The sequence below is a fragment of the Salvelinus sp. IW2-2015 genome, unplaced genomic scaffold (genome assembly GCF_002910315.2).
Source record: "Salvelinus sp. IW2-2015 unplaced genomic scaffold, ASM291031v2 Un_scaffold2563, whole genome shotgun sequence".
NCBI classification, from domain to species: Eukaryota; Metazoa; Chordata; class Actinopteri; order Salmoniformes; family Salmonidae; genus Salvelinus; species Salvelinus sp. IW2-2015.
In genome coordinates, this window is record NW_019943874.1 from 63609 (window position 1) to 81973 (window position 18365).

The 18365-nt window shown below is 40.2% G+C and overlaps 2 protein-coding genes across 4 annotated transcripts; one reads left to right on the top strand and one right to left on the bottom strand.

The window, feature by feature from the left end:
• Positions 1 to 1454: 1454 nt before the first annotated feature.
• Positions 1455 to 7988, top strand: LOC112067821 (collagen triple helix repeat-containing protein 1). 3 transcript variants are annotated; one of them, XM_070440461.1, is made up of 5 exons: positions 1455 to 1686; positions 2472 to 2555; positions 5779 to 5997; positions 6304 to 6520; positions 7044 to 7085. In XM_070440461.1, exons 1-5 carry the CDS (start codon positions 1576 to 1578, stop codon positions 7067 to 7069), a joined length of 657 nt encoding a protein of 218 aa, XP_070296562.1. In that variant the 5' UTR covers positions 1455 to 1575; the 3' UTR covers positions 7070 to 7085. The 3 variants fall into 3 exon arrangements, with proteins under 3 accessions (XP_070296562.1, XP_023997258.1, XP_023997259.1); XM_024141490.2 differs by lacking the exon at positions 7044 to 7085 and adding an exon at positions 7481 to 7988 and having other exon boundaries at positions 1469 to 1686; XM_024141491.2 differs by lacking the exons at positions 2472 to 2555; positions 7044 to 7085 and adding an exon at positions 7481 to 7988 and having other exon boundaries at positions 1473 to 1686.
• Positions 7989 to 8907: 919 nt separating this feature from the next.
• Positions 8908 to 18364, bottom strand: LOC112074294 (solute carrier family 25 member 32-like). Its single transcript, XM_024141492.2, has 7 exons — positions 17723 to 18364; positions 17319 to 17469; positions 14301 to 14386; positions 13487 to 13641; positions 11404 to 11517; positions 11032 to 11177; positions 8908 to 10748 (listed from the first exon to the last, which is right to left on the bottom strand). The coding sequence occupies exons 1-7, from the start codon at positions 17940 to 17942 to the stop codon at positions 10625 to 10627; spliced, it is 996 nt and encodes a 331-aa protein (XP_023997260.1). The 5' UTR covers positions 17943 to 18364; the 3' UTR covers positions 8908 to 10624.
• Position 18365: the final 1 nt, after the last annotated feature.

Genomic DNA, 18365 nt, shown 5'->3' on the forward strand with positions numbered 1-18365 from the left:
TACACATAGTGAACCATGTTGTCATGTTTGTGTTAAATTCCGCGATCAAAACAACTGGGAACTCGTAACTTTCAGACTTCTGACTTCAGTGCGTTCAAGACGGGAAAAAACTAGCTCCGACTGGGAAAAATATTTTTGAAAGTTCATCCAACTTGGAATTCCAAGTCAGAAACTCTGGTGTCTTTCTAGAGCTCAGACTTTGCGACCTGAAAATAACTGACATCATGATTTGACCTCGTTCTTTTCTGGGTTCCAGTTGTCTTGAAAGCACCAATATACACAACCTATAATTGTTTGTAGTCATCAACATAATCATCATCAGCTAGTCTACAGGAAAAATACTTAAAGAAGATCTCAATTAAATACGCCTCCTTCTCAAAACCCATTGGAGGAGAAGTCATATCTCATATCCAATGGGTTTGAGAATGTTTATTTTTTATTTTACCTGGTAAATTGACTGAGAACACATTCTCATTTACAGCAACGACCTGGGGAATAGTTACAGGGGAGAGGAGGGGGATGAATGAGMCAATTGTAAGCTGGGGCTGATTAGGTGACCGTGATGGTATGAGGGACAGATTGGGTATTTAACCACCGGGGTTAACACCTCTACTCTTACGATAGGTGCCATGGGATCTTTAGTGACCACAGAGAGTCAGGGCACCTGTTTAACATCCCATCCAAAAGACGGCACCCTACACAGGGCAGTGTCCCCAATGAGGTGAGGCGAGCGGACACAAGGAGTATGCCATTGAGTTCTTCCCAATTTCATGAAGTAACAGACTAGAATACCCACATATAACTGATTCTATACCTTGATGTGGGTCTACAATATATGAGAAATTACATAGTTCCATTTTCCCAATCTGTTATTAGTGGTGGGGCACCGGGCAGCCCACAATTGGGGCACAGGGCAGCCCACAACAACTGTAAACAAGCTGAAGCATAATCAAKATGTTGGGCTCTATTCAATCTCTAACGCTGAAGACATTTCCTCTTTTGTTCTTTATTGCTCCTCTATTATTCCTCAAGCAAGGTGGGAGGCCGATGACATCACMGATTCCCATCACACCAACTCCTTGAAGTTTGCAGTTGTGAGTAAAAAGCACTCTTTTGCTCAGCAACAACAAAACAATCTCCCTTTAGTGTGTGCACTTTACGTTATTTACACTTGAGATATCGCTTTTCAACAGTAAAAGTTCAAAATTCGCTGGAGCCGTTTGTTGTGAAGCAATTGAGGGGGAACAAATAGCCTAAACGGGTCTTGAACAAGTGACCATGTGGTTAACACATGTTCCACTTCCAGACCAATTGACACGCAGTAGGCTCACATTAAAATAATTTATATTTTCAAATAACATTTTATTTCCCGCCCATGACAACTTCTGAGTAGGTCCAGACATTTGACAAACTTTAGTGGCAAAAACTCATAAATCATACGCTATGTGAGAACACATTTATAGGCAGAGCATAGGCGCGCTCTAAACTTCCCTCACCCCCACTCACTTGAAATACGGCGCAGCAGAGCAGCAGGGAAGTGCTGTGGTCTCTCTCGATCTTTTGGGAAAATAAAAGATGGTATCAGCTCTAACTCGTCTGCTGCTCCTCACCTGCGTGATTCTACCTTTCCACGGAGCAGAGAAATTGAGAAAGGSACTTGACAGGAAGGATGTTGAATACGAAAAGGTAAAAAAACATCTCAAATAAACTATTTTGGGTTAAAGCTGCACAGCCCTCAAAGTCCCGAAATCGACAGAATCTCATCTCGATTCATTTAACCAAAGTTTAAGCCTTTAATTTTTGCAATTTTCTTTCATTATTTCATCCTTTAAAATATCAAACGTTTTTTTCAAACATATTTTATTTTTTAGTGATTTTCAGTTCTATATCTACGTACCATCATTTTGAATGGGCTATGGATGATTGGTGCCACGTTGACCAGTGGCCACTCGCTAATGTTCTTTCAATATTATATGGCATATTGGGMATAACTGATGCAAACAAGAAGTTGGCAAAGGTCCAGCATGCAGAAGAATAACAAAGACCCAGACAGAAGTCATGAGGGGTCTGGCTGGTTCATTGTTTGTTCACTGTGCACAGACGTCAGCTCAACTTCTAGTTTTGATTTACATTTGGTTGAGTTGTCAACTAACGTGAATTCAACAAAACATGTCACCATGTCATTGGATTTAGGTTAAACATTGGGTGAAAAAAAGACGAAATGTCATTATGTTGATGACTTTTTGCAAATTCAATTAGTTTTTCACGTTGATTCAACTCGTCACATTGGAATTACGTGGAAACGACGTTGTTTCAACCAGTTTTTGCCCAGTAGGTTTAGCCTACTGTAAACTAGTGGGTGKTTGCTTTGGTGTAGTCCTAGTGCATACATCTGACCAGCAGTAAAGGACTGCATGGTAATAACTGAGTAATGTGATTTGATGAACAGCATCTTGTTATTATCTGTCTAGTGTACTGGAAACGATGCAGAYAAACCAAACTGCACCAGAATCTCTGCTGAATCCGATTCAAGAACCTCTTATTTGAACAACATGGTAATAATCTCATCCTTTCCAGAGCATATCGTTTTTTTATTGCCACTGTAACGTTACTGTGTATTCTGTATGTCTGTAGCAGCATGCTCTCACCCTGGCTTGAAGTCTGCACACGGTTTGCTGAGACGTCACTTTTTTCTCTATGTTGGGTCTTCTTTTTGTCCAGCTCGTTTGAAAAGTTTGGATCTGTGTAAAACCTAATTGAGTCCAAACTTAATGTATGGTGTGTTGGGGATTTCTCAATGTTAGTCCACAGTTACAATAACAGTCACTTTCTCTATTATCACAGCAGAAGTATGTTTGTGTGTGTAAAGTATAAACACTTTATATTATACAGTGGGCTACTGCAGTTTGTTCAGCACGCTTCGGATTAGTTAATAGGAAAGTCAGCTGTGTAGCTGAGCGGAACAGAGGTGCCTTTCATGGCTTTTGAATTCTCTCCAGAAACAAATCAAACCCTAATAAACGTCTGAGACATTCCCTCAACGGTGGTCTTATAATGATATTGGATCCAGTCCTGTTTGGCTCAGTTGATAGAGAATGGCGCTTGCAATGCCAGGATTGTGGGTTGGAGTCCCGGGACCACCCACAAGTAATGTATGGATAAAAGTGTCTGCTAAATGGCATATATTAATAAAGGATAATAACCACATTCAAATATATTTATAGTCACAGAGGCATTTACATATTGTCACTTATAGGCTACTGTATTATGCATCCCAAATCCCATACATGTGCTCAAGTGCTTTTATAGGAGAATACTTGGTTTATCTTAAAGTCACAATCTGTCATTTCAACAGCATGACCCTGGTACTTTGTTTGGTAAGCTGCGGGACCCAGACACATCACTCCCCCAGTCAGAGCAGACCCCCTAGGTGGCTCCACCATAGTCACTTAATGGCAAAAACAGACCCGTGTCCGKTTTTCCAATAGCGATGGAATGTAGGCTTGCAAGTGTTTCAACGATGCATCTTTCCTACAAAAGCCGAAGATATATCAGGCGTTTTCCTAAACACCATGCAGAGAGAATTGTCGCTGTGTATCGTTGGAGCATGTGTTGATACTGTTAGGATCGAAAGAAAGCGAGTGCTGCTCTTGGATCAGCTTTCTCCATCAAAATCTTTCTGTAACATTATACTTATTTCACAATACTGACGACGGATCAGCTCCTAGACCTAGAGAGATATTTGTATTTATTTTTTATTTTACCTTTATTTAACTGGGCAAGTCAGTTAAGAACACATTCTTATTTACAATGACGGCCTAGGAACAGTGGGTTAACTTCCTTGTTCAGTGGCAGAACGATATTATCACAGATGGCTGGAAATATTGAGTGGTATTATTCTAATGATAGAATTGCACTAAATCACTGATTTGGCAGATCATTGATCATTGTGCACATGTTAGGCTACACATCATAAAATATGTTGAGACAAATTAAAGACAGCAAAATATAACTACATTTATTGAACATGAAATGTATTTCAATATGATTGAAATAGGCCTATAGCTTACTGTTTATATTTTAATTCGGCCATCTCTCATTTGAAACATATTTTTATAGGTCGCTAGTTTGTATCAATTGCAAGGACATTGGCAGCTTTGAATTTCTAGTCAACTTTGTTCTGAAGTTTTCATGCTCACAGAGACAGATGTGATTCTATGTTTAGCAGAGATCTTCTGTGTATAAAGTGACGTGGGAGGGCAAGATTTCGAGTGTTTTCAAGTGCAACGTTAATAACGATGGTTTTGGGAAACAGCTCGGAGATATAACGATACTCCTACGAAGGTTCTAACAATGAACTTAGTCTTAAGATGCTTTTGGGAAACCTGGCCCAGGTCTCTTCAGGCCTGGTATATTGCTCAGTATACCATTTGTGTCTTGACAGCTGGAATTTAAATACGGCATGTAATTCCATAGCCTACCCCATTTTATATTTGATTTTTGCATTCCTGAAATGCTCATTGTCTAAAAGTAATATGAACAATATCAGCTCAAGTTAGAACAAGTTCTTGAAATAACCAGTTCACTGTAATATAAGCTGATGTTGTCTTTGGTTTCTTTTTTGTTATAGAAGACTCAGTCTTTGCACAGCACAGCACAACCTAGCACAGCACAGCTGCATGACTAATTCCTAGACGATTCTCAACGGTTACTAATGACTCCATTGAGCACTGGCTAACTTTTTCCTATGTCCTTTTATATCCTTTAAGTGAATGTTCTTGATCTGAGAACAATGCTACATTATTTATTCTGATACAATGTGCTTAACTAAGAGTATCACAAGTTTGAATGTTAAATACTGGACTCTAGGCCTAGTACATCAGACAACAGCACAGAAAAATTATTCCTGATTTCCCCCCATTTACATCTACTCAGTTGCAGATTCACCAAGTATATCTAAGTATGAGAGTCTTGCGATAAACAGTCGTGTTAGAGAAGCATGGTTTCTCTGTGTGTGTGTGTGGTATGGTTACTTTGGCCAGCCAGCCTGTCTGTATGTCTTTGAGTCACTGTGAGTAAGAGGGAGCATCTGTTTAAACAAAACAGAACTGGACATTGAATCATGCTGGTCTGTCTGTCTCAAGTCACTGACTGACCACAAACACAGGAACACAGATTTACACTCTGAATTCCTGCTTCATTCACTCTATCACTCACTTAATTTGGTCACAAATGGCTCAGACATTTGACACCTTCTTTTGCACTTTTGTGATTGGGAGTCAAGTCCCCCTGGACACAAACTGGTTGAATCAATGTTGCTTCCACATCATTTAAACAAACAAAAATCAATGTGATGAAGTTGAATCAACGTGGAAAACTGATTGGATTTGCAAAAAGTCATCAACGTAAAGGAATTTTTTCACCCAACTTTTAACCTAAATCCATGACAAGGTTCACATTTCTGTTGATTTCAGGTTGAATTCACGTTAGTTGACAACTCAATCAACTGTACATCAAAACTAGACATTGAACTGACGTCTGTGTCCACCATTATCCATTACAGGTCTAGATGTWCATTGTCATGAATGTGGGCACATACATTTGATGTAGTTCATATGATGCTTAGATGACAACCTGGTATTTCTTAACTCTAGGTGGTATGTTATTAGTGTGGTTATTAGAACAGTCTGTCTCTCCTTCTTGTTCCCCATTATAACAGTGTCTCTCTCTCTCTCTCCCTCCACCTCTTCCTCTCTCMCTCCCTCTCTCATTCTCCAGTACAACAGCTGCCCCCAGGGTCCGGCTGGTACCCCTGGCAGGGAGGGTAACCCTGGCACCAATGGCATCCCTGGGACCCCTGGCATCCCGGGGCGCGATGGCATCAAGGGGGAGAAAGGAGAGTGTGTGAGTGAGGTGTTTGAGGAGCCMTGGAAACCCAACTACAAGCAGTGTGCCTGGAACTCACTCAACTATGGGATCGACCTGGGCAAGATAGCTGTAAGTAGCAGGCAATGCTCATTAGACAGGATCTGGGGCACGGAGTAATATAGTTACATCAGCATTATTACTATATTGATCATCCATAATAAGGTTGATTGTGTTTGTTTAGAGAAAAACATTTGTTAACATGTTATTTTCATTTGCTCTTAAGCCTGTGTACTAACAGTGTAATTACTAGTAACAACATTCTATTATTCACACTGAATTGAAACGAGACATGAATACAAAACATAAAACATTGAAGATGCTATCATTGGATGCTAGTGTTAGGATTTCCTCTCCACCTCTCGTGTCTCCCTGTAGGACTGTACATTCACCAAGCTGCGKTCAGACAGTGCCCTGCGTGTGCTCTTCAGYGGCTCCCTGAGGCTGAAGTGTAAGACAGCCTGCTGCCAGCGTTGGTACTTCACCTTCAACGGAGCTGAGTGTACAGGACCTCTGCCCATCGAGTTCATCATCTACCTCGACCAAGGCAGCCCTGAGCTCAACTCCACCATCAACATACACAGAACCTCATCTGGTAATCAACCTTACACTCACTATATACAGAACCTCATCTGGTTACAGATTATACCACCAACATGTATAGCTCATCCGGTAAGTGGAACGGAGCTAAACTGAGATAGTGTAGCTAGTGGTAGCTATTTGTTTGTGGTGGTATTTTGCTTATATATCTCAAATGTGAAATYTATTGTAGCCTTAAAATATTAATAATATCTCTACTATTACTGTTTAAAYTCCACTGTGAAGCAAGACATTTGGCATACGCATGCCTACTCCATMGTTTTTCTTCTTTAGCTGCCAAGTTCACCAGTGTAGCAAGACCAAAACAAAGCAATTAACAGCCCTCGTCTTGGCACACATACGGCAGTGTGGGTGTTCAATGTAACTCAGGAAGTTGTCTTGAAAATAAACCTCAATTACTTTAGTTTTTCTCTCAGTGACACTTTACCTGAATTTAGAGTAACTTGTCTTGTCTTGTCCCAGTCTAAGGGTTGTGTGAGGGGATCTATGACCTGTGTATTCCTTCTTGGCTGTCCCAGTTGAAGGGTTGTGTGAGGATCTATGACCTGTGTATTCCTCTTGTCTTGTCTCAGTTGAAGGTTGTTGTGAGGGATCTATGACCTGTGTATTCCTCTTGTCTTGTCCCAGTTGAAGGGTTGTGTGAGAGGATCTATGACCTGTGTATTCCTCTTGTCTTGTCCCAGTTGAGGGTTTGTGAGAGGATCTATGACCTGTGTATTCCTCTTGTCTTGTCCAGGTGAAGGGTTGTGTGAGGATCTATGACCTGTGTATCCTCTTGTCTTGTCCCAGTTGAAAATTGTGTGAGAGGATCTATGACCTGTGTATTCCTCTCGTCTTGTCCCAGTTGAAGGTTGTGTGAGAGGATCTATGACCTGTGTATTCCTCTTGTCTTGTCCCAGTTGAAGGGTTGTGTGAGAGGATCTATGACCTGTGTATTCCTCTCGTCTTGTCCCAGTTGAAGGGTTGTGTGAGGGGATCCGGGCAGGCCTGGTGGACGTGGCTATCTGGGTGGGGACCTGTGCTGACTACCCCAGAGGAGACGCATCTACAGGGTGGAACTCCGTATCCAGGGTCTTCATAGAGGAGCTGCCCAAATGAGGCCGTCTTTATTAAGTGATGGGACCAGGCCCCATAGAGAAAGAACCCCTAACAGTCCTTCTGAAGCCTTTGACTACATATCAGTTTAGTTTCTGGATGGGTTCCTAGTCTTTGACAATGTCCTCTGGCCAATCAGACAACTTCAGTTGTGGCTAAAGCCTACTACAGTATCACTGATGTTCACTTGAATRTTTTGTACTACAGCACATAGGTAGGGTCTAGTTTATTGGCCACCTGAAATTWGATTTATTCCTCATTAGTCCCATTCCTGTTTAATAAGGCAAGATTTTGGCTGCGCTTGTAATCTGTTGAAGTCCTTACATTTTTAAATGAATTACTGTCAATAAAGTAATATTTTGTATGAATCAAGCATTGTGTTACTCATTACACTATAACATGTTTTCCTATCAGAGAATATATATTTTTAACATTTGTGAATTCATAAAGAAATGCATTTAGATTTAGATGCATTTAAATGCATTTAGACATAGTTTTTTCAAGTGACAAGTGAACACAGCATAGCTGTTAAATTTAATCTGAAGCTAAAGAAAATCTACCAAATGTTTTCCTATCAGAGAAGAACATTCTTTGAAAATTGCTTTGTTGTTACGCTCGTCGTTTGAATGAGGAGACCAAGGTGCAGCGTGGTAGGCGACTTGAAAATAAAGGAGAGCTGCACACTCTAGGAGCTCAGATGCATAAAATGTAATTACCAACGTTTCGACAGCCAAGCTGTCTTCATCAGGGTATAATCACAAACACTGCGGGATGACTCGTTTATATAGTGTCAAAAGACACACAGGTGTCTGTAATCATGGCCAAGAGTGGCCTAATATCATTGGTTAATTCTCAAATATTAAAATGACATACAAAGAACAGCATACAAAAAACAAATGGATAGCATACGATCATAGATTCATTTTAGACTACACAAGCCCACAAACAATTACAATGGCAAAGTCACAATAATCACAAGAATGGCTTCAGATCAAAGTCTACGTTGAGACCGAAGTGAGCAAGGGTCTTTAAGTTAAAGATCCAGACAGCCTCTCGTTTTAACAATAAATTATCAAGRTCACCCCCTCTCCTAGGGAGGGTGACATGTTCGATGCCAATATAACGCAGAGACGAAATCGAGTGGCMTGCCTCCAAAAAGTGGGCCGCAACTGGGTAAGTCAAGTTTTTGCACCTAATGGTGCTACGATGCTCTGAGATATGTACTTTTAATTCGCGCTTTGTTTTACCCACATACTTTTTACCACAAGGACTGGGATCGATCAAAGGTGGCGAACATCTTACTTTTATTAAAATGAACACTGAAAAACAACAAAATACAAAACGAACGTAAAGTTCTACAGGCTACACAGCAACTATACAAAATCAAGATCCCACAAACTAAAGGTGGAAAAAAGGCTGCCTAAGTATGATCCCCAATCAGAGACAACGATAGACAGCTGCCTGATTGGGAACCATACCCGGCCAACAAAGAAATAGAAAAACTAGAATGCCCACCCAAATCACACCCTGACCTAACCAAATAGAGAAATAAAGTGKCTCTCGAAGGTCAGGACGCGACATTTGTATGACCAAGTGTTACGAGAATTTTGTTCTCAATGTTCATAAACTGAACTTCAATTAACATACTCTGTCTGTTATTAAGAATTTGTAAGGTTCTTGTTGAAATGAAACAGACAGAGGCCAGTCTACCATAGTCAGCATGTTTATTTACGAGAGCTCTGCCCATCCTTACATGTACATTGGTTTATATACCTCTCATTTCGTCATAACTGTCCCTCCTCCTCTAAGACAATGACAATATAGTTCACAAGTCTTCTCCTTCTCATACATTGTCTGCCACCTGTTATACAATCTACTACAAGCCCAAGGTCTCTCCCCTCCCTGGGTGGGGACAGAATGTCCTGTAAGGAACACAGTAGTACAGCTTGTCTGTCGATAGCTCCTCTTATCATTTGTTTCACACTTGCACCCTGCTTACATACTAAAAAGGAACAAAAAGTCCTTGTTCTAATTCTGACTAAAACTACACACATCAGATTTATAGATTTATGATTYTAATAMATKTCATACAATCATACARTGACAGGGTAGAATTCTGTTAGTTATAGTTCTAYGTTAAATGTATACATCATTTAGTCATTATTCATAAAAATCATAACACCAGGTGAAATCATAAAGAAATGCATGTGCTGATCCCTTTTTCCAAATGACACGTGAACACAGAACAGCTGTAAAATGTAATCTGAAACAAAAAAAAGCTAACAAATACAAAAGCAACAAAGGTTGAAACTTGAATAGAATATTTTACCTGAAAGAAATGGACTAATGCCAATTCAACACTGATATTTCAGATGAAGACTTCTGAAATTAACAATATTTCAAAGATGTTGAACAGTGCAATCAGTCTTCTGTGATCATTTCCTATGACATAATCAACATGAAGGTTTACATGCACTACAGTATGATGCCAATAAGTTAAATTAAAACAAATTGGGGGTACATTAGTACCCTGAAAATAGCAGGTATGCTCTTTAACACACACACACACCACAGCCAGCAGCATTGAAAGAATGGTTGATTTTTTCTTTGATGTTTCACACCCACATCCTGTACAGTGCCTCCAGTGAGGTCTGTTCTTCTGTGATGCATCCAAGAGACAGAGAGACCAGTCTTTAATTACCAGCATTGTCAACATCATGTCTCTGAGAATGCCAAACCTCAATTGCATACGATAGACGCGAGTCCTGGTTTTTCATAGTGGTAATAAGATCTAATTCCACCACATGCTTTAGGAGTTACTTTATGGTTGTTTTGACTCGGCTGCCAGAAGTGTATCCAGGTGATATGTCCGCTCCAGTTGTCCAGTTACCTGCTGTGACAGTTCTGGAGACTTCAGTTCATGGCTTATCTTATCTAGCACCACATACACTGTCTGAGTCCCTTCCTATTTGTGGTCCTTCCATGGCTGTCTCCTTAGTCCTCCTCACTTCTGGCCCATCAGGAAGCGAGACATGTTCTCATAGACCACGAAGGTGATACAGCAGGCTGGGGTGACACGGATCAGGTTGGGCACCATGCCTTTATAGAAACCTACAGCTCCCTCATTCCTGTGGAGGGGCCAAAAGAAACACAGTAGTCACTATGGGGGAGAAAAAACGGACTGAAATGGCAGTATTGGTATGGGCGTTAGCAAGCTTTCTTGTGGCTCTCTGTCGAGTTAAGAGTTTGAAGCTGCAGATCTTAGTTGCTTCACACTGTTATGTTACCAAATCCCATGAACATGGTTATATGCCCACTTAATAGTCAATTATACCAAGTTTTGGCTAGTTAACCTAAAACTAGCTGTTTTCCCTGTATGTACAGTAATCCAATAGTGTGGTCTTGGCCTACCTCCATGTCCTCCTGACCACATCCAGGACTCCATTGTACTTATTATGCTGGTCCTGCAGGCGAGCCCGCACCACCTGGTAAGGGTATGTGGTAGCCACAGCAAATATTTTGGATAGAGCTGCCATTGTGATGTATTCCAATGCATTCTGGTTAGACGGAGAGAGAGTGGGAGAGAGGTTGGAGGAATGATGCCTGAGAGTCACTTCTTTAATAAGCATTACRGTAATTCTTCCAGAAATCCTGCAACACTTAGATGTATGTGGGTTTTCTTTATAAGTACTTTAAAGGTTTATTCCGCATATAGTTGAGTCATTAAAAGTAGGTGTGGTTATAGAAGTCTTAATGTTTCCTCACTCTGCAGTCTGCACTCACCAGTTTAGCTTCTGAAGGCATTTTCTTGTATTTGTTGTAGTCTCTCTTCAGCTCCTCATAGGCCATGAACTGCAATGCCCCGTGTGATGTGCCAAATAAACCAGGAACATACCCCTGGAGGATTAAACACTGGGGTCATTATCTGTACCTGACAAATAAACTTTTAAATGAAATGTTATATACTATCTTCCAAATCCAATTGATATGATCATGGTATTTATAATATTGAAAAATACTTATAGCTGATATAAAAACACTAATATCTTGAAAGACAATTTATCCTATCGACTACCCAGGCTGTTCAATTCCGGTCCTGGAGGTCCGAAACACTTCTGTTTTTGTTTCTACCTGGTAGTTAATTGCACTCAACTGGTSTCCCAGGTCTGAATTAGTCCCTTATTAGGAGAAGATGACAACCAGAAGTGTTTTAGCCCTAGAGGACTGTCATTGATCAGCCCTGCCATGTGCATGATCTACTCCTACTAACACYGACTTTGCTGATAACTACTTTATTGAGGAAAAAATGTACTTATTACTATGACTGTGAACAGCTGTGTAAAGTAGTTAAGTAAAAATACTTTAAAGTACAACTTAAGTCGTTTTTTTAGGTATCTGTACTGGTTTGGTGCCGCCTGGTTTGCTTAACATAAGGAATTCTAAATAATTTATACTTTTACTTTTGATACTTAAGTATATTTTAGCAATTACATTTACTTTGATACTTAAGTATATTTAAAACCAGATACTTAGAATTTTACTCAAGTAAAATACAAATACAAGTAGTATTTTAATGGGTGACTTTAATGGGTGACCCCCAATTAATGTATCTTTACTTTTACCGAAGTATGACAATTTGGTACTTTTTCCACCAATGACTGTGAAATGTGGTTGTCTCACCTAGCTATCTTAATTAAGATGAATGCACTAAATGTATATCCCTCTGGATAAGAGTGTGCTAAATTGCTCAAATGAAAAATGGAGGTACTGCCCCATAGTGGTAGTCTATAAAACATGCATTAAATCTTATGCAACTACAGTACATACGTAAAACTTAGAAATGTGAATTATAGGTATGTCACTCATTGAAAGAAAGTCTAAGAAGTGGYAGATCTGTTCTATGTGGCTATTTCTATGATTCTGGTTCTTAAGTTTTSTTTTTGCCTCTTTTACTTTCGGTTTTGAACACCAGCTCAAACATCTGAAAAAACAATGTTTGGGTATGGAAAAGCTATTTCACAGCGGGTTAGATGGTAGAATGATTCTCTACACTACACTATACTTGCTTGTAAAATGAAATGAGGCTAACTATTCGAATTTGAGCAACCAGGAAATGGTGGAGCAATTTCTGCATAGTGCATCTTTAATAGCAGGGGCGTTTATTTTCTTCAATCACTGAACACAATCTGTGCTTATTAGAGACAGGCTTCTATTAGAGACAGGCTTCTATTTGAGCCAGGCGGCTATTTCGTTAATGCACACAACTTTTGCACAATGAAAAGTTGAAAAGACTACCACACTGTTTATTGTGACCAGTATAAACATTATAATAACAMATCCATTGTAGATCAGACTTGCAAAGACAAGGCTGCCAAATCATACCCCAATTTCACCCATCAGCTCCATGGAGAGCTCCATTTCATCTCGTGTTTYCTTTTTGGTGGCGCCATGGCTAGCAACAATGACAGAATTAAATAAAAAATGTTGATTGTGGGAATATCAGAGCTTTGTCCATGGTAACCTCGTAAACAATTCATTTGTGTGTTTATTTGAAACAGGCGTTTATTTGAAACTGTTTATTTGAAACAGGCGTTTACTTGCTGAAATGTTTGCCGATGCCCGGCTATTAAAAAGGACARCTATTTGAGACTCAGCGTTTAATTKAAGTTTTATGGTACAATGCCTAATTTTAGGCTGTGAGGGATCATAAGGAGAAAACATGTTTACATATGACACCATTCACATGTCCTGCACATTCACTGGACCTGGACTTGACTTCTAAGCAGACAAGAGTCCTAATAGCCTCTATTCAGGATACAGCCATCATACAYACAGATGACAAAACCTGGGTTATACTGAGCCTCACCCTGTACAGTCCAGGTATCCCCTCATGCCGGTAGATCTTCACCAGTGCATCYATCATCCCTTTATACTGTTTCCTGGTGGGATCAGCGTTATACTGCAGCACCAGGCGAGTCTTAGTCACCCAGATAGGGTTGGTTAGGGTGAGAGTCAATACACCTGGAGACRGAGGAAACAGAAGTGAGTTTCTGAGCTAACACACACACACCCACCCACACACCCACCCACCCACCCACACACAACATGAATTAAACCAAACTACAAGCTCTACGCTACACTACATGGAGCCTGTGAAGCATGGAGCTGGTGAAGACATCCCTATCTCATTATGTTGAATTAAAATCACTTGAGGTTGGTAGAACATGATACAGGGCAGTCAGTGTCTTTCTTCCCTTTACCATTGTCTGTCAGTGAGTGCAGTTGGATTAGTTTATTCCACTGAACTCTCTAACATGATTAGGGTAAATCACATGACTGTATATAGCCAGAWAAATGATAAAATGTCAGCAAATTGACCAGTAACTGTATACATATGTACTTTTTTCTTAGTCAGAGTCAAATATTTTGTTCCAACCAGTCAGTCACACGCCTGATTCAACTAATCAAAGTCTGGACTAGTGGAGCAGACTATGATATGTTTATTTAGGTGTGTAACGGTAACTGTTTGATTGGAATGAAAGCATGGACCCACCCACACTGGTCCTATGGGGATAGATCAAACAGTGTTGACCTTCGAAGTTGTGGTTATAGACATTGTATTGACCTCACGCCACCATCAGTGTGTGTGTCCCTGAGGTCTAGACAGAGGCAGTACTAACCTGCTTGGGTGGCTGACAGCAGGTGTTCTGTTGCACTCAGTTCAGAATGACGGCCTTCCTTAGTGTACGCCTTGATGGCATTGTAACTGTGGGGTAAGTTAAAACAGACAGAACAGAAAATTAATTGGACACTTCAATAGACAAATCCCGAAGCTACCATTGCTATTTAAAAGTGCTATTGTCAACAGTCATGTTAAGTTATGAGTTCATATTTGATTGGATAGATCAGAGGGTTTCAAACTGGGCTACAGGATATCCGCCAGCATGTGAAAAATTATTATATTATGAATATCGCTAACTGCAACAGAATACCATTGTGTATACAATTTTTATGTCTCTGTGTCCAGTATGAAGGAAGTTAGAGGTAGTTTCACAAGCCAATGCCAACTAGAATTAGCGTAATGACTTGAAGTCTACACGAACCGTTAGCATGCTAGCTGTTCCTGTTCAACCGACTCTGGGGAAGTCTCAAACTACCACTTTAATATGGAGGAAATTACAGTCATTGGAGCTAATTACAGKTTTTTTTCTGTAAAGGAAATTCTTARGCAGGCCGTGGTCATTTTCAGGACAGAAAAACTGTTTCAGTGTCAACTTAAAGAACCAAAACCAGATAGAAAGCATGCTATATATACACAATACAAGTCAACATTTTGGACACACCTACTCACTTATAACAGAATCAATAGACATGTGCCCTGAATGCGATATAAAAAAATAATAATAATAGATTCTCCCTGACTGTCTAGCTATTATTTGACTGTTAGTACTCATAATATGATATTATTAAAAATATATACAGTACCAGTCAAAGGTTTGGACACACCTACTAATTTTAGGGTTTTTCTTTATTTTTACTATTTTATAAATTGTAGAATAATAGTGAATACATCAAAACTATGAAATAACACATATGGAATCATGTACYGTAGTAACCAAAAAAAAGTGTTGAACAAATCAAAATATATTTTATCTTTGAGATTCTTCAAATTAGCCACCTTTGCCGTGTGCTTTGCACACTTTTGGCATTCTCTCAACCAGTGTAAACGATGTAAAATGGCTAGCTAGTTAGCGGTGGTGCGCGCTAATAGCGTTTCAATCGGTGACGTCACTCGCTTTGAGACCTTGAAGTAGTGGTTCCCCTTGCTCTGCAAGGGCCGCGGCTTTTGTGGAGCGATGGGTAACGATGCTTCGTGGGTGACTGTTGTTGATGTGTGCAGAGGGTCCCTGGTTCGCGCCGAGGGGACGGATGTAAAGTTATACTGTTACACCAGCTTCATGAGGAATGCTTTTCAACAGTCTTGAAGTTCAAACATATGCTGAGCACTTGTTAGTGTTAACTCTGCGGTCCAACTCATCCAAAACAATCTCAATTGGGTTGAGGTCGGGTGATTGTGAAGGCCAGGTCATTGATGCAGCACTCCATCACTCTCCTTCTCGGTCAAATCGCCTTAAACAGCCTGGAGGTGTGTTTGGGGTCCTTGTCCTGTTGAAAAAACAAATAATTGTCCCACTAAGCGCAAACCAGATGGGATGGCATATCGCTGCAGAATGCTGTGGAAGCCATGCTGGTTATTGCCCTTGAATTCTAAATAAATCACAGTGTCACCAGCAAAGCACCCCACACCATAACACCTCTCCTCCATGATCACGGTGGGAACCACATGCGGAGATCATCCGTTCACCTACTCTGCGTCTCACAAAGACACGGCGGTTGGAACCAAAAATCTAAAATTTGGACTCATCAGACCAAAGGGACAGATTTCCACCGGTCTAATGTCCATTGCTTGTGTTTCTTGGCCCAAGAAGTCTTTCTCTTATTGGTGTCCTTTAGTGAAATAACCATATGGAATGAAAATAACACATATGGAATGAAATAACACATATGGAATGAAATAAACACATATGGAATGAAATAACACATATGTTGAAATAACACATATGGAATCATGTACTGTAGTAACCACAAAAGTGTTGAACAAATCAAAATATATTTTATCTTTGTGATTCTTCAAATTAGCCACCTTTGCCGTGTGCTTTGCACACTTTTGGCATTCTCTCAACCAGTGTAACCGATGTGAAATGGCTAGCTAGTTAGCGGTGGTGCGCGCTAATAGCGTTTCAATCGGTGACGTCACTCGCTTTGAGACCTTGAAGTAGTGGTTCCACTTTAGTAGTGGTTTAGTAGTGGTTTCTTTGCAGMAATTTGACCATGAAGGTCTGATTCACACAGTCTCCTCTGAACAGTTGATGTTGAGATGTGTCTGTTACTTGAACTCTGTGAAGCACTTATTTGGGTTGCAATCTGAGGTGCAGTTAACGCTAATTAACTTATCCTCTGCAGCAGAGGTAATTCTGGGTTTCATCATAGCTCTTGATGGTTTTTGCGACTGCACTTGAAAAAACGTTCAAAGTTCTTGACATTATCAGGATTCACTGACCTTCATGTCTTAAAGTAATGATGGACTGTCATTTCTCTTTGTTTATTTGAGCTGTTCTTGCCATAATATGCATAATATGGACTTGGTCTTTTACCAAATAGGGCTATCTTCTGTATACCACCCCTACCTTGTCACAACACAACTGATTGGCTCAAACACATTAAGGAAAGAAATTTCACAACTTAACTTTTAACACGGCACACTTGTTAATTGAAATGCATTCCAGGTGACTACCTCATGAAGGTGGTTGAGAGAATGACAAGAGTGTGCAAAGCTGTCATCAAGGCAAAGGGTGGCTACTTTGAAGCATCTCAAATATAAAATATATTTTGATTTGTTTAACACTTTTTTGGTTACTGCATGATTTCATGGGTGTTATTTCATAGTTTTGATGTCTTCACTATTATTCTACAATATTGTCGCCTTGAAGTAAAAAAACAACAACCTGGGATTGACTACTAAAATAAAAAATAAATGTCAGCTGATGCATGCATGCTGTCATGTCATCTAGCGTAATATTGTAAAGTTATTATCCCAGAGAAAGTAGACCAGTTTTACTTCTTCTGGTTATACCTACAAGAAAAAGTAGAGTCCCCATGATGCCCCAGCACCCCAGATRTTTGGGGTGACTCCTTGGTAGAGTCCACGAACCCCCTCCTGCTGCCACACATTTTTCAAACAATGGATAATGCCATTATATTTTGGTCTCAAGTCCAGTCCATCACTCACTGCAGAGAAAATACAAGGCAGGGGAAAATATACACTGTCAGAGTCAACAGAACATCAACTGTCCATGCAAGTTATAGCCAGGTAGCTAGCTACTCCTATGTTATTACCATGTGCTGATTGCATCATTTGCAGGTTCCCAATCTTACACCTGTCAAATGTAGAAGTTAGCTAGCTGCTGCAAATCCTTTTTAGTCCGGACAAATAAACAACTTGTAGCTAAGAGTTTTAGAACCACACATTGACATACGTTACCTGCAAACCTGATTTTGACTAGGTCAAGAGGGTGAAGCACCAGTGTTGACACGACTCCTCCACTGAGTCCTGCAACCAAATTCTCTATTTTGACATGGCTGTAGACTTGCTGGATATATTCAGTTATGGAGAAAGGTGTGCTACTTCCAGGGGATCCCGAAGAACCAGGAGCAGGAAGTCCTGTTGCAGCTGTCTCTTGATTTGAAGCAACAGGACTCATGTTTAGCTAGTTATTCTGTGAATTTAGCTAGAAGTTAACGTCAGCTACTTGATTATTCAGATGTTATTCAACAGAACGCGTACGGTATCATGCTACAGTAAAATCTAATCCCGGAATCCAAAAGGCACATACTTGAAGTAATCACATCATATTTTAAAACGTTTTAGTGACCCACGTTTTTGTCATGTGGACAAGCTACATTTCTGTCTGGCACGACCTTTCCAATGACTCGTTCGCAGCAGTTATGCCGCGTTCAAACCAACTGGAGGTTTCCGACTTCAGTAAGTTCAAGACAACTGGGAACGAGCTCCGCTTGAGAAAAATCGTTTTGAACGGTCATCCAACTCAGAATTCCAAGCCGGGAACTCGGGCCCCTTGCTTGAACTCCGACTTTCCAACTTGAAGATGACTGCCGCTCTTTCC